General features: G+C 39.9%; 2 protein-coding genes across 3 annotated transcripts in view; both read right to left on the bottom strand.

Moving 5' to 3' along the window:
• unc13a (unc-13 homolog A (C. elegans)) overlaps positions 1-13,677 on the bottom strand; it is a 38,827-nt gene extending 25,150 nt beyond the window's left edge. Inside the window, exons 1-12 of the mRNA XM_053322258.1 lie at positions 13,656-13,677; positions 9,377-9,406; positions 9,167-9,266; positions 7,712-7,829; positions 6,787-6,910; positions 6,273-6,343; positions 5,977-6,031; positions 5,267-5,296; positions 4,563-4,758; positions 3,607-3,726; positions 1,296-2,111; positions 772-865 (exon numbers count right to left, since the gene is read on the bottom strand). Coding sequence (XP_053178233.1) covers positions 772-865; positions 1,296-2,111; positions 3,607-3,726; positions 4,563-4,758; positions 5,267-5,296; positions 5,977-6,031; positions 6,273-6,343; positions 6,787-6,910; positions 7,712-7,829; positions 9,167-9,266; positions 9,377-9,406; positions 13,656-13,677 — 1,776 coding nt within the window. The remainder of the gene's footprint in view (positions 1-771; positions 866-1,295; positions 2,112-3,606; positions 3,727-4,562; positions 4,759-5,266; positions 5,297-5,976; positions 6,032-6,272; positions 6,344-6,786; positions 6,911-7,711; positions 7,830-9,166; positions 9,267-9,376; positions 9,407-13,655) is intronic.
• Positions 13,678-15,311: 1,634 nt separating this feature from the next.
• hmg20b (high mobility group 20B) lies at positions 15,312-19,946 on the bottom strand. 2 transcript variants are annotated; one of them, XM_053322266.1, is made up of 9 exons: positions 19,900-19,946; positions 19,428-19,588; positions 18,390-18,590; positions 18,124-18,244; positions 17,895-17,947; positions 17,729-17,795; positions 17,372-17,587; positions 16,997-17,129; positions 15,312-15,982 (listed from the first exon to the last, which is right to left on the bottom strand). In XM_053322266.1, the coding sequence occupies exons 2-9, from the start codon at positions 19,506-19,508 to the stop codon at positions 15,970-15,972; spliced, it is 885 nt and encodes a 294-aa protein (XP_053178241.1). In that variant the 5' UTR covers positions 19,509-19,588; positions 19,900-19,946; the 3' UTR covers positions 15,312-15,969. The 2 variants fall into 2 exon arrangements, with proteins under 2 accessions (XP_053178241.1, XP_053178242.1); XM_053322267.1 differs by lacking the exon at positions 19,900-19,946 and adding an exon at positions 19,846-19,870.
• Between the last annotated feature and the right edge of the window lie 4,228 nt (positions 19,947-24,174).

Genomic DNA, 24,174 nt, shown 5'->3' with positions numbered 1-24,174 from the left:
AGCAGAACTGTATAGCTCAGTTGTGTCTTATTATTGACATCACAGAGGCTTCTGTGTGTTTGAGAATCATAGTAAAAGTAGATTACTGCCAGATGGCTATCCATGTCATAACTCTTCTAATTCTATCTGCTCTGAAAGTCATGTTCTTTGTCCGCCTGCCTGTTCAAAGAATGACACACTGATACTCACGTCACACCGATGCACAAAAATAGTCTTGATTGGTTTTAGCGCCAGGCTTTGAAAATGACACTTAGCAGACGTACAGCAGCTTCCTATGTGTTTCTTATCTCTCCATAAATACAAATGAGCCATACAGGATACGTACAATATAAATGAGGTTGACTGACAACACTATTGGCCACACCCACCTGAGAGTCTGTTCCAGCCATGGGTAACCAGAATGTACTACATGCAAATCGCTACGAGGATGGCAAACAACTGAAAAGAAAATAATGAAATGGCAAAAACAATACATGGGGTAAACAAACAGAAACTATCAAATAAACACAAGACAATATAATCCACAGTAAAAAAACAAACAAACAAAAAAAACAAAAAAACCCCACAAGAACTGGGAGAAAAAAATGGTGGACCATTCAAAGAGGAAGCTGGAAAAAAACAGTAGGACGTGCAGGGACTGTTGCAACAAGTCAGTGAGCTCAAAAAGTAGACTTATGAATTAGAACAGAGCAACAACAGAGAAAACATGTTACCCACTCTTATTCACCTAACATGGTTACGCAAATGCACACGAACATGCACAGGCCATACCTCTTGCAGCTGGAGTCGTACTCTGCTGAAAAGTCGAAGCCAGTTGGCTTTAGCTCTGGCAAGACCAGGCTCCATGATTTCCCTCTTTGGGAAGCTGAAGGAAGAGTTCAAGATGAAAAAGAAATAATAATATGTAATTCAACATACTGAGTGTATAGTTATTATGGACAAATATGGCAGAAAACACATTCACTGCAATGAACATATAAATTAGTCTCAAACAGGCGTTGAAAAATGTAGATATATAGATCATCTGAAAACTTTTAAAAAACTTCTGTATGTTATTAGAGTGGCACTAGTTCCTCTGAATGGGCCATAAATGTGTTTCTTTCTGCTTTCTACATCCCTCTTTTGGATACCTGACTAGTTGGTCCCCATTGGTTGTTGTTAAATTATATACAGTATATAGTGTCGAGGATCATTGCACCAAGACGTAGCTACTTAATAAATTGAGTGATGGCAATGTGTAAAGGCTTGTTTTTTTATTTTTCCTCTGAATATGAGTGTGTATAAACAATGTTCACCTTGGAACAGGAGGCTCTTCTGGTTTCTCTTCAGGAACTGGTGGGATGCTCTCTGCTGTCGAAGGCTCCTCAGGTGGTCGGGGTTCCTCTGGTGAGATCTCAGGTATTGGCTCAGGCTCCGGGGGCTTGATATCTGGAGCTGGAACCTGTGATGTAGTTGTGGGGGTGGATGTAGTTGTCATAGACAGATTTGGCTGGGTGGGTGCAATGGGAGGTTTGGTGGGTTCTGCACCAAAAGGGGGAAACGCAGTGTCATCATGAATGACTTGAGGTAGACCAGGTGCCGTGCTGGGGGGCTGGAGCTGATCATGGGCTGGCCGCTGCTGATGCAACGATGGCTGTTTCTCCAGCGGTGGCCTGCTGGAGGTCAGACTGTCAGAAGGGGGCATTAGGGTGGGGGCAGTGCTTGTGGGTGTGGGGGTGTAGGGTGGCTCCTGGTCTTCACTGAGAGTGCCGTCCAGTGGGTACATATCTTCATCTTCCTCATATGGCATCTCCTCCTCATCTTCGTATTTGTACTCTCCTTCCTCCGCGTACATCTCTCCCTCCTCTTCATCATACAGTGCCCTATCCTCCCCTCCATCTTTGAGGTAGCCTCCATCATCGCTGTAGACAGCTTGCGGATCTTCACCATCCCAGCCTGGGGAATCTTCTTTGCTGTAGCTGACGGAGGAGTGGCAGGAGTGGTAGGAGTCGTTTTCATCGTAAAACTCTGAACCTCGCATGCTCTCGCCATCCTCAGGAACAAACTCCTCACTGAGTTGAGAGCTGCCTCGACTCAATTCGCCCGAAGAGGCATAACGACTGTCTGTGGGGCTGAATGGAGGGGGAGATACAGACACCTGTTACATAAACACACCCAAATGAGTTTAAAAGTACACTAGGGGGAGTTCCCAGACTTGCACAATAAGGAGTTTGGCTGCCACAGTGACACTTAGGGACTTGAGCTGGGGCCGGGGAGGGAGACAGCTAACCACTAGGGAAAGAGGAGTGTCTTTAAACCAATCAGGAAACTCAGAGCAGGGAGGATCAGATTAGTGATGCATCTATGTACTGCAAGGGGAATCATTGTTTTAGTAATGAAAAAAGTTACTATGAATAGTAGTACACACACACAATCTAACACAGAAACATACAAAAGCACACAAGGTTGCAAAAACATAAGAACACCTTTTTAATAAATCTAAGATATAAATAAGCCTAGTCAAATAAAGGCAAGTGAACCTGGTGATGTTGTATAATTCTTTAGCCTGGCAGAACAAAAACAGTCTCCTTTTGCAGATAAATAAGTGAATAATATTTATTCACAATGATGAATGAGGCTTTTAGACATTGAGACAGACCATGAGTCAGAGACGTACAAAAACATTTTCTCTCACACAAGAACACACACTCATGCTTTATTGTTTCGTCTCTATTGATTATAGCCATGTTGGTTCAATAATGTATGGTGCAGGAGCAGTAAAGGGGTGAACAGCTTTGAGCTGTTAGCCTGAGGCAAGGAATGTACACATAAACATTGAATCACGACAACCCTGTTCTTTTATGTTTGTCACCTATCTTGCAATCTCTTACTCTCATCCGACACAAAGACACAGGCAGTGACACATGCTTGCATAATGTTTGACTCAAAATACATGTCTGCTCCCATTCTTTGTACAGAATTGAAGAAACATGATAAAATGAAGATGAAAATTAATGTTATCTGTCTTGGCCTCTCTGCAAGGACCCCATTATTGGACTGAAGGCTTCCTGCTGTCTTACAAGTGGAAATTAAATGAGTATAATTATCAAGTATGGGACTCCCAGAATAAGACAGGGCTCTTCTTAAAGTCTCACATACAGGATGAGGCTGTAATAACAGGCTGTCATCACAACAGAGACACACTCTCACACGCACACACACATACGCACAAGCTCTTCCACGATCTCTGAACAACCAACCAACAATTAATCCCTCTGTCTCTGACTGTTACGAAACAATACACACATAAATGCATGTAGTCAATCACTCACCCACACATACAAAAAGAAAACTGTACAAAACTTACAAAAGTTTAACAATGGAGGATGAAATCACGAATTTAGTGATTCTTCACCAAGAACACAGTAGAAATAGATGCAGGATCAGTAATTTTCAATAGAAAATATATAATATACATATACAGAGATAGGGTAAGAGCGCATGCATGCAAGCACAGCGAGCGAGGAGGACGGGACAAGTCCATCACTGACGTCACAGCGAGACGGAGTCACAGGCCGGAGCAGGAGGAAGAGGAGGAGGAGTTGGAGAGGAGGTACATAGACCCACCTATCGGACAGTGAATGCCTACTGTCTAGAGAATACTGACGACTGGTGCGCCGGCTTGACCCTGAGCCTGAGTCGATATCGCTGCGCCCGTTGGTGGCCGAGTCTAAACTATCATAGCGTCTGGTAAGAGGAGCAGGGAAGGAGGTAGGGAGGAGGGGAGAGGTAGGAGAGGAGCATCAGTAGAGCTCAGTGCAAATCTTTCAAAGAAAGCTCTAACCAAACTGAGCCTGTGCAGTATTAAGTTTCTGCACAAAGACCCCTCACTGAAGGTGTGCACTCTGTCTTACTCAACAAATCTAACCAAATGAAAAGGTCAAACTATCTGTTTCAGCTTTTCTGAGCAATGCATGAGTTTTGACGGTCTGCCGCCTTTGAAAACATGTCCAGAAACACTGTTAAGTACAGAAATGCATTCCATTTTCTGCACATCAAGAGATCACTTGGGGTTTCTGATGCTCACACACTCAACATGCACACGCAATCACACATGCACACACACGCACACAGAAAAAATAACCACAGAGGCCCAATTCATACACGACCTGTATACAAGAACTCTGTGCCCCAGCATGCTTGTATACACTGAGGCCAGGGTTATTCTCTAGAGGAGGAGAGCACAGTGGGACATGTTACCATGTACAACAAAGTGAAACAAAACAAGGTTGAAGAGGCTAAACTGCCTCAGGCCTATATGATAGATACACAGAGACTCCAAAGGGAGTTTTTCATACTGTTTAAGATGGGGAGTGTGACATAACATCTTCAACGTTAAACAGTTTTGGTTCCTTATGTTTTTTTTATTACTGTCTGACCAAAATAAACCCTTTATCCCTGTTAGATCTGCTGACACCTGTTGTAATCTCATGGGTGCACACAAACAACTAGACTCCAGTAAAGGAAACCAAACTGCTTCAGTCTCAGTTGTGGCTAAGTAGTGGCTGTAGTGTGTTTGCTACCTCATGGCTCTGTGGTCATAGTCCAGCTCGTGTATCTCATCATTGTAGGAGTTTCTGTAGTGATGATGTCTCATGGGATACTGGTGCATGGAAGCGTTGGGCTGGGAGGTGGTGTAGTAGGGAGGTGGGATGCTGTTACTGGTCTCACTGCGGTAGTCACTGTCCCTGTCATCCACCGCGCTGTCTGGGTCCTCGTCTGTTCACACAAACACAGCGTGGGAGGGTGAGATGAAAAGAGGATGATTGGTAAAAATTGTACTTTGCACTATTTGAAAAGTGTTCAAATGTTTCAGCCTACTACGGTGGGATTTAGGACAATGTCAGAAACAGTGTAAATCATTTAAAGAAAATTTTTAAACTACTTTGCTGTGCTTGTGTTAATGTTTGGATGGTCCCTGTGTATGGAAAAATAAGAAAAATAAATGCAATCTTATTTGATGTGAGGCAGAGGTAGAAACACCTCTGAGTCTATTTTAGTGTGACTTTACTCAGTTTAATTTAAACAGCTTTACATTAAAATCAGGAGGGAATGGATACAAATTGAAAGGAATCAGGAAAAAATGTGAGGGAAAAAAACCTATTTTCATGGCAACTAATGGTCTCTGAGGAAAACTACACAAGGAGATCATTGCATTAAGTGAGACATGGACAATAAATACAGAATTACTCCAAGTCATTAACAGAAGCACATGAAAGAAACTTACTTTGCTGATCTCCCCACAGGCTCCAATTACCTGCAAGGAGATTAAGGGATGAAGAAGCCAAATTAGGTTTGGGCCACAAATTAAACACATAAGCAGTCCAAAAGCCAGGTAAACAAACATGTAGAGATTTGGAGCCCTGAGAAATGATTATCTAAAATGTAAATTTGTGTGCAGACTTCATTAGTGAAGCAGATAGCAGCTGGTCTTGATGCTGCAAGATCAGAAAATGCACACATGCTATATCACCTCTGCAAACACACACAAGCATCATAACCAACCAACCCCTCTTATACATGTGTATATATATATATATATATATATATATATTTAAAAAATACACACTAATCCACCTGCTCCCTGTGTTGTCATCACCAGGCAGACAGACAGGCAGGCAGGGTGGTGTGTGTCTGACAGCTCAGACTATGTCAGTTCACATTCGTCACACATCTAGCACCTATAAGTCACTCTCGTGCTCAGGCAGGCTGGCCCGCATGATTCAGCACATCAGCTTTTCTCCCAACCCTCCTCTTATCCTTTGCCACATCTATCAGCCTCATTTCAGCCTCCTGTCTACTTCCGTTCTCAGTGAGTCAAGACGACTGAGGAGGGGGAGTGGGGAGAGAAAAAACAGGAGGCATAAAAAGGACACAGCAGGACACAACACAGGAGTAGAAGGTGCACTCAGGAGTGGCTGGTCTGGTGATACTCACAGCACTGTGTGGATGGCGCATGAAGTGGTCGCTCCTGTTCTTCTTGGTAGGCATACTGAGAATAAAAAAACACAACAACAGACATTTCAGAAAGCAATATCCAGACCTTGTTCTGAGCCAAATTGATAAAAATATTGATGGCAGCCATACAGAATAAGGGAAATGAAGAAAACAAAGAGGAAGAATTTGAGAGAGGGAATACTATAAGATTGTATTATATACACCAAGGATTGAGAAATACAGATGACAGATACTGTAATGCAGCAGGAGTGAAAGGAACATAATGAAGTCCTTACATCTTGGTCTCTCATGGCATTTATTTGTTCAAGTTTCTTAGCCCAGTATCTCGCCTCTTCCTCTGGGATGTCTGCAACACACAAAACCCAACGTGATACTCTTCACTGAACACAAAAAGCTGGACATTATAAACATCTTTTTCTATATATATATATATATTTCTGTATAAGCCACTGGATTAGAGCCAAACAGCATGATTTGTTTAAATTTCACGACAACTAGTACCAGTAACAGCAAAATGTAGCAGAACTAGAGGAAGTATAAGTATTGTAGTAGTAGTACTGGTAGAAGAGGCAGCATTGGCACTGATAGTAATAATGATAGTGATTGAAACAGCAGTAGTTGTACTTTTTTTAGTAGTGGTAGCACTAGTAGTAGTAAGAATGGTTATTTCTCTTTTTTTTTAATATATATAAATATAACTGAAAAACTGTAGAATTTGACATAAATAGAGAAAATATACAGAACTAATAACACTTGTAGGATAAATAAAACTATGATGAAAGGTCAAACCTAGTGGCAGTTCAAAGCGAGTGTCGAGCAGCAGCCTGTGAAAGGTCGGGTCTTTGGTTCCACAGATCTCATTCTCAGCCATGATTACATTTGAGTCCAGGGTCAACCACTGACCCGGGCCGTCCTGGAAAAGAAAGAAGATGAAAGGGAAGACCAGGACAAAAACGTCCTATCATTATCCCTGATACTTGATGCCAATTCTGTATGTATAAAGTTAACAAGCCGAAATGTGAAATCTGTTCTTGGCTGCTATAAACACTGAAATACTGCAACATTAAAAAAATACGGAGTGCTACTGAACTTACTTCACCATTTAAGGCCCTGTATGATATTCCTAAAATATCCTAAAGAGATTTAAAACATATCTCATAGGATTTTCACAGTGAGCTAAACAGTTGAATTCTTGTGTTAAGAACTTTTAAATATTCCTGTGACATTTCATCAGCATTGTAAATATTTTGTGATTTCATTCAAGTTTATGTTAGTTTGAATCTTTATTTGACAGTATAGTAATTTTGCAGGAATCTACCAGGTTTAATAAGGTTTAACGTTACTATAGTGATATAGTAATATGTTGATCTTGTTATATTTCTTACATTGCTCTGTTATTAGTATTGTGTTTTGTGACTTTCTGACCTAATGCATTAGAGTGTTCTGGCTCTCATAGCATTTGTGACACATTTGGATAAAATCATTCACCAAATACTTTTCACTTCCTTTTTTATATAAAGCTTATGAAACATGTAGAGCTTCTCCAATTATTAGAATGATTAATAATCTGTTGTATTAAGATTGTGTATGACTGATTCAAACCAGAACATTAAGTGCAATTACATGTACAGTAATTGTATCCAATGAAACCTAATGTGATGCTAAAGGACGTCGGAGCCAGAGCCAGAGCCAGAGCCAGAGAGAGAAAATGCACCTCATTGGACTGCCGTATGCTGCGCAGGGGAATCCATAAGGTGCCCACCATGGTGTCCCAGATCAGCCCTTTATTCCACACTTCCACAGTCAGGCCCAGATCCAAGCGGTTTATTTCACTGTATAGCAGAAAGAGGCAGGGAAAGAAAAAGAGGAATAAGATATACAAATAGAGCAAAAACCAAACAGAATGTGAAGACAGGGCTATATGCAGACACCTCGCAGCACAGAGGATTTCAACAGAAATACAGGCAATGCCATCAGGAGCTGCACTTGAATGTACTGATGGATATGCACTGTGATTCAATCTGCCGAGGGAAATGAGTCATTCAGCATGAAGATGGAAAGAGTAGGTGATTGGCAAATGGGCTGCCAGTAAGATATATGAGGCAGCACAGATAGGACAACAGGACAATAGGACTGTCTATACATCTTTATGACAAACAACTGTGAACTCTACTCCCTGTTTTTCATTAAGTATCAGTCATACACACAGTACCACATAACTAAGGCCTGGACTAGTATTTGTAATATGTCTACAAAACTGGCAGATTACTTAGCATTTCCTATCACTGAACAGTACCTTAGGCCCACTAGCTGTCTTAACTGAATCAAATCCTAATAATAGCCACAGCTTTGATATGAAAATGCATCTTTCTGTTTCCCTGGGAGCTGAGGAAGTAATCTGGCAAACGACTGAATGGTGTGCTGCTTCATAAAAATGAAAAGAGGAGAAGAGGAAATGAGCAGGAGATGCAGCAGGGTGAAGGAGAGAATGAGGACTTGAAAGACAAGGGAAGGAAGACCTGTGCTTTACTTTTAGTGTAGTTTAAAGTTATGGCTATAGCAGATAAAATATAAAACAGGTAGGATGGAGAGACAAGCCATTTTTTTTATTATGTTCTTTTCTGTTAGGCCAACTTTCTGAAGTATTGAGGTGTAATGAAGCTCTGAGGGGAAGAAATCCTCTGGACTGGGTGTGTGTGAAAGTGGAGTGGCTCAGACATCACAGATGTTATGTCATCCCCTCACTGTTCAAAGGTTGAGAGAAATAAAGGGAAGTGAGAGGACAAGGGCAAAAATAACTCATTTTAGAAAATATAAATGTCACAGCTGACCCTGCTGTGTGTGTGCTGAGAAATTGAGACCCTGAGGTGTGAATTACAGTATCCACCCTTAATTAAATGTCAGTATATTCACACTTTTTCCATATGCTGATGTAGATCACAGACTTGCGTCTGTCATCTGATGTTGAGACTAGATTATCAGCCTCAAACTGAGAGGCAAGGGTTGTGAGAAGAAAAAGTGAAAGAGGAGGAGGACAAGTAGGTGTAAAGAATTGAATATGCATTGTGCAGCAAAGAATGTAAAGCAAAGACTGAAGACCTAATTAAGCAATTGTGTACAGGCAGATTTAGAGAGGACAGCAAGGGTGGAAAGAGGGAAAAGCACTCACAACATAAAGTCCTGCTCCCAGCACGGCTGGCTGCCGCGCACAGCGATGGTTGTGCTCTTAACATTCTGCACCTTCAGGGTCACGTAAGTGTTAAATTTTTCTGTAAAACATAAATTCCATTAGTTATGCTGGTGTGTGTGTTTGTATTAAGCAACCTGACTTAGTGAAAAAGAGCAACAAATGCATGAACATCCACAGGACACAACTTACCTTGGGGTCCATCAAGCTTGGCTTTCTTCACTACAAACAAAAAGAGAAAAACAAAAGTCTCAAACAAGAAATCAGTGTGACTGTAGGAAAGTCAGTTAAAGTATTGCTTTACTTTTCAAAAAATATCAGCGTAACAAGATGAGGTGATAAAAATTAAGCTTGTTCACCAACAGCCCATCAATGATGGGACATTGTACAAATAACTATGAGTCCAAAAAGATTGTTTTCCTCAGGCTCATGCTTACAGTGTCATGTGACTTTTGCCTAGTCAGTCTAGTCAGGCCTCTGCCTGTAGCTCATGTGCATGAAAGTACGGTTGGATGGTCATTGACAGGAGCGTGGCATTTCAGAAAGGATGGGGAAGGGGGGGGGGGCGGAGTTGCAATATGCCAGGATCTCAATATGAAAGACTGAATCCCTTCAGCATGAGGTGTCGGGATCTCTGAGTATCTCTTTGAAGAAACAGAAAGACAGTTTAAGTAAAAGGTGGAGCCAGGGAGGAGAGCGGCCATATGCCTCATACATGTTTTCCTGCATGACTGACAACAGGGGGTGGTAGTTAAAAGAACACAATGAGACTCCGCTGAGGTGCCACTACCAGTTCCTCCATGCAGGGACCTCTGGGGGTACCAAACTGACTTTTAAACCTCAATGACGTCAAAAGCCTATTCATTATTCATTCAATCCTGCACCCTGCTGATGCCCAGAACCCCTGTGTTCAGCAGTAAGGTTTTAATATTCAGAGCTCTGATTTTTAATCGCTGCTTCTCTTTTCACTGATGTTACATTTAAGGAAAGGCATATAGGGAATAAGTAATCTAATTAGGCCTCCACAACAAGCTGTTAAAACATTTTCTGAGCATGTGTGCATATATTACGTACAATCCTACTCTCTCAAACAGAAGTAACTAACTAAATACTCCCTTATTCAATCAAGAAAACCCTAAACATGAGGGTCGTAACAATGATGTTGTTAACAACAAATCAAATATATTTGATAAAGAAACACATTCTGAGTCATTGTGTTAGTCAGCAACAGCAGAGCAGGCATGAAAATCATTGTGGACAAATTGTCTTCTAAAAATAGCATCACCCCAGCAAACCCTGGGTATAACGCTTATCACTTAAATATCGCTTTGATTCATGAGGCAGGTGCCTGAGTAAGCGATGTGGTGGAACACGTGCTTCTCACCCAACATCAAAGTGAAATCCCCTTTCCTGATATTTTTGCTGCTGACAAGGCAGTCACGCCTGAGGGGTAAAGGAAGGTTCATTTCCATGAAAAGCAATGAATATATACAGTTAACAGAGGTGAGAAAATTACTAATTTCTTTGCTTCAAATAGTCAGTAAACGACAGATGTATCCTTGCAGTCATCTCCTCACCACCAGCACTCTCTCTCTCTCTCTCTCTCTCTCTCTCACTCAATCACTCGCTCGCTCATACAAGCTCCCCCTGCCATGTGGCAAGTATGCACGTGTGCTCCCTTTTTATCTCTTTCTCTCGTGCTCCATTAATCTCTCTGTGCAGCCGGATGCGGACAGAGTGAGCTGCATCCCCAACACTAAAAATAACCACTTCAGTGTGACAGGAGTGGGGGGTGCCGGAAACGCGGGTGGGTGAGGGGTGGGGGATACTTACAGCTCACAGGCAAAAGATGAACCCAACATTGCTGCAATTACAGCAGGAGGAAAAAGGGTAAAAGTAGGTGTTACATATTTTTCCCGAAACCCTCAACAGAAAATTCTGAGTCCCTGCCAGAGCAATTATAAGATCTCATTTTCTCTTTCTTTGATGAGGAAAATTAGACAAATAAATTGTAGCTACAGGAGCTTTTATTTACTTTGGTTTTACTGTGAAAAGAGAGCTCGTACTTCCTAGCAATTACACTGACACCAGGAATGACAATAAAAACCTGTTGTCAGGGAATTCAGTGAGGACATTTCTAAAAAGTATGACAGACAGAAAAAGAGAAATTACTCAAGTGCACCATTTAGTCAAAAACGGTTACCAAGATGTTATAGCCCAATACTCTGTTGGATGAAACTCATTCATACACCTGCAGAGAAACTGGGGGAAGATTTCTGAAGGAATACAGATTTGCTGCAGTCTTCCTAATATATATTGACAGTATATAGCCTATAGGCATCATTATCCACAAATATCAATGCCCTGTTTTATCTACTGTACATGATTCCAACACAATTATTCTTTGCTCCTCACTATTTACAGACTCCTGGTAACCCTCGTCATTATTAACATAGCAGTGTGTTTGAAATGCTAATAAGAAACAGAACAAGCCAAGGACAGTTTGGTGTGGAAATTGTATTATTTCTGAATTTGGACTTTCTGACTACTTTTGCAGAATGTTCCTCCTAATGATCCAAATACAAAAGTAAATTAAGGTGACACTAATGAGGATGTTTCTCGTAGCTGACTGTGTTATAAAGTTATAATGCGTGAACTGACATCTCGCTATAGGGGATGACAGTAATAGGTTAGTTGCCAGATCTGAATATGCTTGTTCAGCTTTCGTGGCACAATCTATCATATATCATCTATCATGAGACATGGAAGTAGAGTATATCTCTGACCATGTAATGTCTTCTCACACACACGCGTGCCATCAAAAAAAAAAAAAAATCAATACCAACTTAGCTGCAGGCCTATATCAGAGTTAGTTGAAACTGACGAGAAAATGCCATCACAGACTTAAAATACCATTGGGGATCCTATGCCAACAAAGCTTCAGGACATAAAGGGACCACCAACGAGCCTGAATCTCAACCCTGATATCTGTGCACTCAGCTCCAGCCTCTTCATAAACTTGACAAGCCTTTTTCCAACCTCTCCCTGAACCTGAAGAAGAAACTTGAGGGAATTGAGATGTCACCTTCTCTTTTATTCACTGTTCCCTGATTAATAAGGCAGTATATCTAGTGTCCCAGAACAGGAAAATCTGCTCAAACTGGCCATAAAATTGTCTCCCTATGAGGCTTAGCAGTAAAATACATTAACTAGTCATGTTCTTGAGTTATGTTAAGAGATCTGCCGCCATGTTTGAGCCTGTTTAAGAGTTTCAAAATGACAGGAAACGGTCCAATTATGTCTTTTTCACCAGCTCATTAAATAAGAACCTCACAGCTGTGACTGCATTTGTTTATTTGCCTTCTTATGCATCAAAATATTGTAACTTCATTAGCCTGTCAGATATTTTGATGTGTTCAAACAATACTGTAAAGACATGAATTTCAGCTGTACGATACAAGAGACTGAGAGACTGACTGAGGCAGTGTAAAATAAACTTTAATACCTACTCTGAGAAGGGAGTGTTTTAATACTAATGAATAAATGATATCACCTGCAGGACTTATAATTGGTAAATTAGAAGAAACTAAGTCTTGATAAATCGAGAGACTTATTTTTGGGTCCATTCTCTACTTGTTCTTTTGGAGAAAGACATCACAGACAACATTATAGGAAGACAAATACACCATTAACAACTGTAGGGAGGTCTCCGTCAAACAGCCATAATACAGTGCAACGTTATGAGTCTGTGCAAGTTAATACAGTAGGAAACCAATTTGGTCACAAATGATCCAAAGAAGGCAGGCTGTGGTTGCCACGATGGAGATAAAAAACGTAAGGCCAACCAATCACCTAATTTAAAGAGTTTCAACTGTAAGGAAACCAAGCAGGCTCCTGTATGGGTTTCTTCGCGCAATTACGCATGAAAACTGAGACGAAATATCCGCACTCGAGATGATTTTACTCAAAGTGCTATCTGCTTTATGATATGAAACATAAAACACTCCACCCTTGTTACGCAGGGATGAACTGACAGTGGATTACATCTTGTTTTACTACGCTTGACAACTGCTGCCAGAAGCATACACCTACTCCATAAATCGATACGGCTGTTACAACGCCAGCTTCTGTAAATTTAGAACCCGGTCTGTCATCGAAGACAGTAGGAGTGAAATATTTAAGGTTCATTTACACATTGATTGTAGAGGTGCTGAACGGATTAGAAATATGCTACACCATGAAACGTGATGGGAAGTATTCAGCCTGAGAGTTGCATTCAAATGTTATTTACTGTTGCAAAAAAAAAGGATTCCTGTGCAAGGCGTCTATTCGAAGATATAGATGGATAATCATTGCCAGAACAGGTAAACCCCCACCCCCCAAAACAGCTGTAAAGATACGACTTGAAGCAATTCAAGACGCTCACATCAGCACGTCGTGACAAGACATGGATTGTTAGTTCTTCTCTTACCTCCAACACACAGCAATGACATTTCTTAACAGCGCCTTTAGTACAGCGTCCAGCTTCTTCACCAGTTTCCTTTTATTGGGCTAATCCGTGCAATGTACAGCCTGGGAATGAATCGGTGGGCTGGAGATGGAGACGCCTGCCGTCGCTAGCAGCACCGGGGCCTGGCAGGAATCGTTACGCCTGACATAAATAAAAAGTCTTCACACTTCGAGGGTGAATGCCAGCCACGCAATCCTCTCTCTCTTATCTATGGCGCCTCTGTTTAAATGGTAAACTCTTTCCCCCTTCTCTCTCAGCTCTCCGCTCCCCAACACTCAGCCATCTTGTTCAGCTTCAGCACCACCGCTGCGTGGACAGCTCCTGGCAGTGACGTAGGCTCGGCGGTGATGGTGAGTATGGGTGGGGTGGGGATCCTGCATTATTAGCCTCTTCCTCTGTATTTTCACCATATTTCTCTGAATGTTTTAGAAAATTGTCATCTGAAATCTCCTAATACAGTCACATGTCAACATGGAGGTATTTGTTGAAAATGATTGTGATATTTGAATTTTCTCAACACTACCCAGCTCAACTTCTTAGGAAACACTGAAGTACAGATGAAATGTGTTAGACCAAGGTGAAATATGTGGAAATATGGTATTTTTGGGTAATAATAACTAGGCAGTGAGTCAGTTTAAGTACATTTAAACTTCACTTTCACGGACAGTGAGAGTGTCAGTCATAAAGGCAAAGCGTTGGGCTCCTCATGCCAGCATTTGCATTAGTAGTAACTTAATACAGCTCTGTTTAAGTGAATGACTGATTCAGTCGATCCACTTAAAACTACCAGAGAGGTACGATCAGAGTTGAATGCAAATGCGTTCAAAGGTTACTGCAGAAAAATGCAGATTATACATACGATCAATAATGGGGGGTTAATTTTACAAATGTTTACCCAATATCAGGAAAAAGAAACTGATGATTATGCACATGAGATGATGTTTAACTAGAAGCAGAGGGACTGTTGGTGCCTAATCTGAGAAGCAGAATGAGTCGTTAAACTATTTATCTTTGAGTTTTGGACTGACTGACCTTTCTAGTATTCAATTGGCGAAACTTGTGCAAGCTCACTCATGTTAAACTGTGAAATATTTACCATATGTAATCCCCACGTCATCCCTCCAGTTAGAAAAAAAAGGGTCAACACCACCATCAGTACACCATGGTCACAGATTCAACACATTAGTTTTCTTAAATTGGCCAACAGCGACCCCTGCTGGAGCATACCATCCATTGCAATTCACCAAATCTCATTTAAAAAAGGACAGGTTCAAAATTGTTAAAGTCTGTCTGTTAATTGCCCTAATCATTCCTCCTGGTTATACTGGCCATTAGATCCCTTCATAATGTACTCATAATCCACAAGCAGCAAGGAAAATTCCTTCCACGTTCATATGGGAATTTGACTGGTTTTTCAAAACAGGCTTAAAAATTTGAATCAAAACCAATCACACAAATTTTTTTATCGTTACCTCTGCTTGTTTATAGTCATGCAGATTTAAGAGGGGAATATGGCATTGTGGGAGACCATGTTTTTTTTTTTCAACTTGAGATGGACTGTTTTTAGATAATAAAAGGTCACAACAATTTTAAAAAACAAAACTGCACTTTTTTTTCAAATTTTGTTGGAAACATTTTCAGTATGGTTTAATGAACATTTAAAAAAAAAAAGAACATATATATACTTCACAAATACATCATATTCTGACAATATGTGAAACGGCTTGTCAATTCCACAATCTGCCAATATCCATGTAAATACAAACATGTATACACCAACATTTATTTTCACCCCTTCCAGTTTTTTTTAAACAGTTTTCGAAATAACACTACATACACATTACCCAGCATTCGCAAAATGCCAAATGGCATTTATTGTAAACTGAAAAATAGGCTTGTCTTATTGGACAGGGCCTATAGGTAAATGCTAATACAAAGCTACACAATAGGTTTAAGGTCAATCCATATTTTCTTAAGGCAGTTCAGAAAGTAAAAGGACATTACATTTAATGAAATCCCTTCCTGCATTGAAATGTAATGACCCTCCAGACTGCCACACAGATTTACATTCACAATTATGTGCAAGAGTACACATATTTGTAATGAAGACATGTTGAAATGGACTGTGTGTGCTGTGTTTTCAAGTGTTTGCAACCTTGCCTTTACTATCCTTGAGATATCCACATGCTCAGTTGAATGGCACTGATTTGACCAAATATCACCAAGCGTGTGTCCCCCTGATGCAGGAATGAACCGATCTCTGTCTGAAGCCTCCTCATAACTTCTCACTGACAATGAAAATATTGAGACATACATGTTAGATATGGGCTTGTGACTTGAGTTATAAATAAATGTTTAGCGTAATAATCATGTTGCACTAAGGCCTAATGCTCATGTGCTCTTGTATGTATTTTATTTCCTTCCCTCTTCTCATCTTTGCTCTGATAGTTTCAGTGTAGTTCTGTGGTTTATATAGAACCTCAACATATAGTAGTAATAAAGTTTGTTCTTCTTGATAGCAAAGTCAGTTGAAAATAACAAACTTTTAACAAATTGCCGATATGACTGATGAAGAAAAAAAATCTTACAAAGTTGTACCTGATCTGTGTGTACTGTCCGCTACACTGACTCTAAAGTGTAAAGACAGTTTTAGCAAGATTTTAGCAAACAATATAAATTATTTTGAAACATTTAAACACTGTTTAGCACATATTTGGACCAGGTGCAGGAGAGCAAATTAAGGAGAGAAAGGTTGCTGCAAACTGGACTTATTGGACAGGCAGTTTGTCATCTGCTAGAGATTTAACTAACTATTCATTATCCATTAATCTGTTCATTAATTCTCTTGACTATTTGATTAATCACTTGTCTTTAAAATGTCAGAAAATAGTGAAACATGACAATCACAATTTCCCAGAGTTCAAGGTGACATCTTAAAATGTCTGACCAACAGTCCAACATCCAAAGATATTCAGTTCACTATCATACAAGACAAAAATAACACCAAATCTTCACATTTGAGAAACTAGAACAAGCAAATATTTGGCATTTTTTCCTACAAAAGTGACGAGTTATATATATATTATTAAAGTAGTGACTTGTGATTAATTGTTTTTAGTTTCATCTACTAAGGGACTTTATTGGGCAAAATGGGATCCATAATCATTAATAATTAAGTAACATTTTCACAATGATGAGTACAGAACTTCCTGATGTTGTGAGACAGGAAGTCAATGTTATCAGTGGTCAAACACAGGTTGGATGCATGTTTAGTCTGAAGAGTTATAAAGGGTATTAGTTACCTGTCCAGATGAGAGAGAACCTCACAAAGCTGAGTGACCAAGGCCCGGTGCTTGTGAGGGTTTCCTTCAAGCACTCCGCTCAGACGACTCAGGTATGACTCCAGGTTCCCAAAAGACGCTGTCTCTCCTGTGCCTGTTAAAACCCCCCACAACAGAATCAAATCTGAACATCCTCGCAAGGTGAAATATCATGGAATTTAAGACACAAGTATGCAGGTCATCTAACAAAGTTAACACTATCAGTGTATTTACAATATAGGACTAAAACAACATAAAACAAATATAACCCTGTAGCAGGAGGTCTAGAACATTTCATGCATGTGTTACTGTCTGTTTGTCTTCCCTCTGACTAAATACATCCAATTCATAGCTGACCTGGCAGGGGGACTGATGACAGGCCGTTGACCAATGTGTGTTTAATGGCCAGCCAGTGCTGGTGAAGAGCTTGGGTACGCTTCTCGTCCTGCCCCAGTTCAGCCTCCAGGCGCTCTTTAGCATTGTACATGTCCTTTATGTGTCTCTGCAGCACTGCATTCTGCTCTTCAAACTCAATGTTGGCCTTACGAAGCCGTCGCAGCTCAGCCTCTCGAGCTGAGAAAATGAAGACAACAATGAGAAGAATATAATATAATATAATATAATATAATATATATATATATATATATATATATATATATATATATATATATATATATATATATATATATTCCTGTTTTCCATTTTCTTGGTTACCTTTGTTCTGATCGAGGAACTCCTCTGTGAAGATAGGGATGTCGAATCTACTTGAGAGGTCTGAAGGCTGAAGGACCAAATCAACAAATCGATGACTTAGTTGTGAGCAATTTATGGAGAAATAAATTTGCAGGTTAAACAGTGACAAAACACAAGTGTCATGTACCTTTGTCAAAGATGACCCTGCACTAGTGCTGATAATAACAGATGGGGTGTCTTCTGAAAGAGAAAATGTATGTGCATAAAATGTCCCACAAGACATAGAGTAAGCAAATACATCTTGCCATTTGCTCTTGTGCTGCAGGATCTATTTTGGGAGCAGTAAATGATAACAATAGACATGCGTGAACCATAACCACCATGATAAACATTAGCTACGTTCAGTGAGTTGTCACCTTTCTTGATCCTCTTGTCTTGTATCTTTGCACTGGTAATCTGATAGGCCTCAGTCTGCTGATATTCCTTCAGTTCCTGAGCGTACTGCATCTTCTCTCTTTCCGCCTCATCCAGATAGCGCTGTGAGTGCACAATAATAATGGCAGGTGCAAATACAGCAGTAACACAATATTCTTGGTTAGGTGTTAATGCATACAATAGCAGGTTACACTGTCACACAGTTACGACTACTGTATATGAATACACAGAAATTTTGAAAAGCTACCTGTTTGTCATTTGGGGCTAATCGTGTCCATTCTGCTCCAAGCCGCTTGGTGATTTCTGGGAAAGGCAGGTCAGGGTATCGGGCCCGCATATGTTCTCGCCTTTCATTCAGGAACCGAACATATCCTGTTACTGGTGCCTTAGGACCATTTGGTAGAACCTTCTTCCTTTTCTTTCCCTTGGGCCAGCCTCTCTTCTTAGGCTGCAGAGAGAGGACACAACACTCATGAAGGTAAGGGCTCAGTCAGCTGTGCCACTCCTCCTTCTCAGTTAAATATTAATGTAACTACATACAAGCAATATTCCAGGGGTTATTTTCATCAATTTATATAGATTATATCCTAAATTCATCATTTTGTCTGTAAAAGATCCGAAAATAGGCAATGGGGACACCAAAGAGGATGTCTTTAAATTGCTTGTTTTCTCCGACCAGCTCTCCAAAAGCAAAATTTACTCAATTTACCAACATATGAAACTAAGAAAACCAGCAAATATTCACATGTGAGAGACAATGTAAGCACATTTTTTGGTATCCTTGCTGGAACATTGCACACATGTATATAACCTCAGGAACTCCTGCATTGCACATTTATCTATTGCACATTTACTTAACACAGAGATTGTTTATTGTATATTGTATTTATTTTATCACTTTCACTCCTATGCTGCTACATTTTTCCCACTATACTGCTTGTGTCAATTTTAATTTGATACAAGATACATATTCTCTTATCTTAAAGTAAAAAAATAAAATAAAATAAAATAAAAAACCCAAAACAACCAAGAGTATTATCACCTTACAAGAAAGTAGATTTCATAGCAGGGCTAGTGTATTAGTATGAAATAATTTTAGCGGGGTGTAGCTAATAACTGGCCATTGAGTGTATAGCAGGCTGGCAGCTGGTCCAACTCCACCTTAAAAAAAGGGGAATTACACATCTGTAGCTTACAGTCTCCTCAGCGTCCAGCTAAAAAACATATATTGCACATTTAAAAGCAGTTCACACAAACCGTGTGTGCCCTGTTCAGACGGACTGACCTCCTCTGGCGGTGGATCAGCTGAATGTGATGCTTTGGGCTGCTGCGGAGCTTCACTCTGCTCTTGTTTTATTCCTCCCATGATCTCCGTCCGTGTAAAATGATATGGGACACGAAAAAAAACGGGCCAAACTCCCTCCGAGATGTATACTGGGAGGGTGTCTGTGCAGAACAATATTAGAGAAGTTATAGAAATATGCGAGCAGTTGTAAAAAATGTCATCATTTATTTCCTGGCGAGGATGCCGTTGAAGCTAACCTAAAACTGCTAGCTGCTCTGTGTGTCGACGCACACACACGCACACACACACACATACACACAGGACGGACAATATCCAACACAACAAAAACCTTCACCAACAAATACATTAATAAAAATACAACCAAGGGAAAATCCTACATTTGACTATATTTACCCACTCAGGAAAGCAGCTATTCAAAAAATATGTCTTTAGGTTTTATAACTTTACTCACCAGATAATGAAGCTCTTGGCCAAACAGGAAGAGAAGCCTACCTGCCGTCTGATTGGTCAATACGGAGACTTGTGATTGGTTGGCTGGAGAATCATCCTCCTCCCAATCAAGCTCCAGTACGTTAAATAGAGCTCAGTGGTGCACATGTGAAACTACATTATTACATTATTACTACTTTTTTCCACAAAAATGTAATGACCATGTGTTAAATTTATGAGGTTTTCCTGCTGGACACAAGATGTCTCCTACGTCACAGTAAAATGCACTCATTGTATGTATATGGATAGCTTCAGATTTCTATATCACACTTGTCTCAGTCGAAAATTGGACCAGGATTGGCTTCAAAGTAGTTGTGCTAGTAGGTACAATCTCTTCAAATTGTATTGTAATGAGCTCTGAGAAACTCTCCATTTTCAGCAGATGAATTTGAAAACAGCCCTTAACTGTAGGAAGAAGAAAAAAAAACAAAAACACGTTTTTGAGTGGTGGGAGGCTTTAAAAGTACCAATACAGAAATATAAAAATACTCCATGAAAGGAAAAACGGTAGCATTTTTAATCACATTGCATTTGTGTATTGTGTATCAAACAAAGATACGGAACATCGACGACCTGAAGCAAAAGATCACTGATGCCATTGCCACCATTGATGAGGCTATGCTACAGCGAACATGGCAAGAAATCGAGTACCGTTACTTTTGCAAATGAGCCAACATATACTCACCCACACTCTCGGTGTCGCCCCCATCCCCATCACTTTTACCACCAGATGTCACTACGCGTACATCTAATGGTGCCCATATAGAGGTTTATTAAATGATTACATTTCCACAGATTTGTCTATTCATTTGCTTTTGTAATAAATGTGTTAAATCGTAAAGAGACTTTATGGACACACTGTATATCTGAGGGGTTGTGAGATGATTAATGGGAGAAGAAAGAAGAATACATTTTTACTGAAATATTGGATCATTTGAACATTTATTGAGATGAAACCATGTTAAAGTTTAGAGGGAAAAATCACTATTTGATGGAGCGGTTAACAACTCATAAATATCTGAAATGTAAGCCCGACTACACACTGGTTTTTGTAAGACATCAAAAGCCAAGAAGGTTGGAAACCACTGGTTTCATATTCATCTTGTATTTTAAAAGCTTGTTATATTATCCATTGAGTCACATCTTCATCTGCAAAGTAACTAAAGCTGTCAAAATAAATGTAGAGGAGTAGAAGGTACAATATTTCCCTCCAAATTCTACAGTACTTGAGTAAATGTAGTTCACTACTGTCCACAAATTATACATGAAATCTGTGTTAACATAAACCACCTTTGTTCTATATATTTTGTGGTGCCTTCTTCTAATCTAGTGGCAAATGAGCAATTCTGCACAACAATATTAATCCATTATAAGAACACTATATAGGGTAGCAGGTTGTGTTAACCTTCTTTCAGCTGGACACTTGATATTTTAGTCTCATTAGTTCCAGGTGGACCTCTCGATGGGACCATCTAATTAATATAATTGTCAAAAATAAACCTTACCCTTTATAAAGTGTCTTATGAAGTAGTGGCACATACTATACTTTTTCCATGTGTTTGTACATTCAATTGCATATTACATTACTATTAAATATGCAAAACACCATTCTAAAGCTCAACTCTTTTCTCACCAATGAGAAGGATCTCTTTAGAAAAAAACCTCACACTTTAACATTTAAATTCAATTAAATACATCTCAGTACCGGAGTAGGTTTGCGGGTCAGGGCTTTTATCACTTACGTTGAAAGTGACTTCTGAAGGAATCTTCTGATGGTTAATATGAACACCAGGAATGATTAGGATAAGAAAAAACTGTTTCACTGTCCATTTGGGCTCCTGACTGTTTTAAGACCATCTACAAAAATTTAACTGGCTCTTTTCTCACCAAACATTGTTTCCACAATATAGTTTTGCAGTGTTACAACAAAGACTGCTTTGCAAAAGGAAAAAACACTTTGTTTATACATGGAATAACAATCAATGATCAATCAATCTTTATTGTTCTTAACCAGGACAGATTTGATTTTGTCCAAAATAAAAATAAAATGGTGTTGATACTCAGATGATTTAAGCACTGGTCCCTTCGTGTAGGGTGTAAATCAATAGAAATAATTTAAATTTTACCACCAATAATAGTCTGCAAAGAGAGAGAGAGAGAGAGAGAGAGAGATTTTAACTGGAATGTCAGATGGGTTTGTGGACATTTTTTTAAACTGGTAACAGCTCACGTTCATTCAAGCTAAGAAAAAAATCCAGATATCAATTAACTGGCATATATTTAGAAGACACCTTAAAGTTTATGCGGTGAAGTAATTACACAAAACAGTTGTGAGTTATCAGATTTATTTATTGTAAATAGAACTCAGAATTTGTATCATGTGGATAACAACTTAGCTTAAGTAATTCAAACTCAGCTAGTATTGTCATAAACACTATTCCTTCTGTTATGTAGGATGTTTGTTAGGGTTAGGGTTAGTTGTAGTATGGGTGGAGTGTGTATGCATTAAGGACATAAAGGCCTGGATGACCTGCAACTTCCTGTTATTAAACTCAGAAAAAACTGAAGTTATTGTGCTTGGCCCTAAACACCTTAGAAATTCATTATCAAATGACATAACTACTCTGGATGGCATTAATCTGGCCTCCAGCACCACTGTAAGGAACCTAGGAGTTATATTTGATCCGGATCTGTCCTTTAATTCCCACATAAAACATATTTCAAGGACTGCCTTCTTTCATCTGCGTAATATTGCAAGAATTAGACATATCCTGTCTCAAAATGATGCTGAAAAACTAGTCCATGCATTTGTTACTTCTAGGCTGGACTACTGTAATTCATTATTATCAGGCTGTCCTAACAAGTCTCTAAAGACTCTCCAGCTGGTCCAGAATGCAGCTGCTCGTGTTCTGACAAAAAACTAGAAAGGGTTAGGGTTAGGCTCTCAATGGTCAGGCTCCATCATATCTTAAAGAACTGATAGTACCTTATGTACCTACTAGAACACTGCGCTCCCAGCATGCAGGTCTACTTGTGTTTCCTAGTATCTCTAAAAGTAGAACAGGAGGCAGAGCCTTCAGTTATCAGGCTCCTCTCCTGTGGAACCATCTTCCAGATTTGGTCCGGGGGGCAGACACCCTCCCTACATTTAAGAGTAGGCTTAAAACTTTCCTTTTTGATAAAGCTTATAGTTAGGGCTCTTAGAGCTCTTGACTTATGCTGCCATAGGCTTAGAATGCCGGGGGACCCCCATGATGCACTGAGCTCCTCTCTACTCCTCCATCTCTCTCTCTACTCATCCATCTATATCCATTAACATTCATGTACCACTAATACGTTCAATAACCTAAATTTCTTCCCCGGAGTTGTCAGTGCTTTCTGGTCTCACAGGTAATCTGGGCCTGTAGACGTCCAGATGACAGATTCCAGTCCCGGACCTTCTAGCTTCATTGTTGATTTTCATTGTGCTTCTCTCCTCTCAACCCCAACCAGTCGAGGCAGATGGCCGCCCACTTCTGAGTCTGGTTCTGAGGTTTCTTCCTGTTAAAAGGGAGTTTTTTCTTGCCACTGTTGCTCATGTGGGAATGTTGGGTCTCTTTAAAGCTAAAACCTGAAGATAACTTTGTTGTGATTTGGCGCTATACAAATAAAGATTGATTGATTGTGCAACATAAAAAAAACGACCTGATTTTTGGCCTGAAATGTGATCAAAGTCTGCAACTTGTGACTTGTCATAATCAGTACATGGGTTTGAAAGTGTGGGAAACTACAGATGTGACTGAACAAGGCAGAGTTGAGACAAGATTGGTAAACTCCCAACAGCTTGTTTGGTTGCCCTTGAAGGACAGAGCTGTCTAATAAGTCAGTATGTTACATCACATGTGTAACAGAGCCCCCAGGATCTCCAGGGCCCCTTTGTAGAGGTGGAACTTGTTGACTTGAGCTTGTAGTGTAATCTTATCTTAAAGTTTACAACAAAAAACTACAGAGGGCACATTTCTTGCAGGTCTGAGTGTTTGAATATGCATATTCTAAATGGTTGACTGTAGTTCTGAAACCAGCTGTTATGGCTTGAATATGAAAACTGAAAAATACCCTGTTACAATTCTCCAAAGTTTAAAAAGTCCTCTCTGCATCAGCCAACTGAAGTTAGTGCCTCAGACAGGACAACTAAGGCAGCCACTGCAATGAAATTACAGCATACAGTAATATGAGAGCTTAATAAGGTGCAGCAACT

This window comes from Scomber japonicus, chromosome 7, assembly GCF_027409825.1.
Source record: "Scomber japonicus isolate fScoJap1 chromosome 7, fScoJap1.pri, whole genome shotgun sequence".
Taxonomy (NCBI): Eukaryota; Metazoa; Chordata; class Actinopteri; order Scombriformes; family Scombridae; genus Scomber; species Scomber japonicus.
This window is presented reverse-complemented; position numbering and strand designations above follow the sequence as displayed.

What these genes read in the sequence shown, in the direction of transcription:
- hmg20b (XM_053322266.1), bottom strand. Translation starts at nt 19,508, where the DNA reads ATGGGAGGAATAAAACAAGAGCAGAGTGAAGCTCCGCAGCAGCCCAAA. An exon ending in TAGCCCCAAATGACAAACAG is followed by an intron (nt 18,245 to 18,389) that starts GTAGCTTTTCAA and finishes GTGCACTCACAG; the next exon opens with CGCTATCTGGATGAGGCGGA. An exon ending in CAGGGTCATCTTTGACAAAG is followed by an intron (nt 17,796 to 17,894) that starts GTACATGACACT and finishes TTGGTCCTTCAG; the next exon opens with CCTTCAGACCTCTCAAGTAG.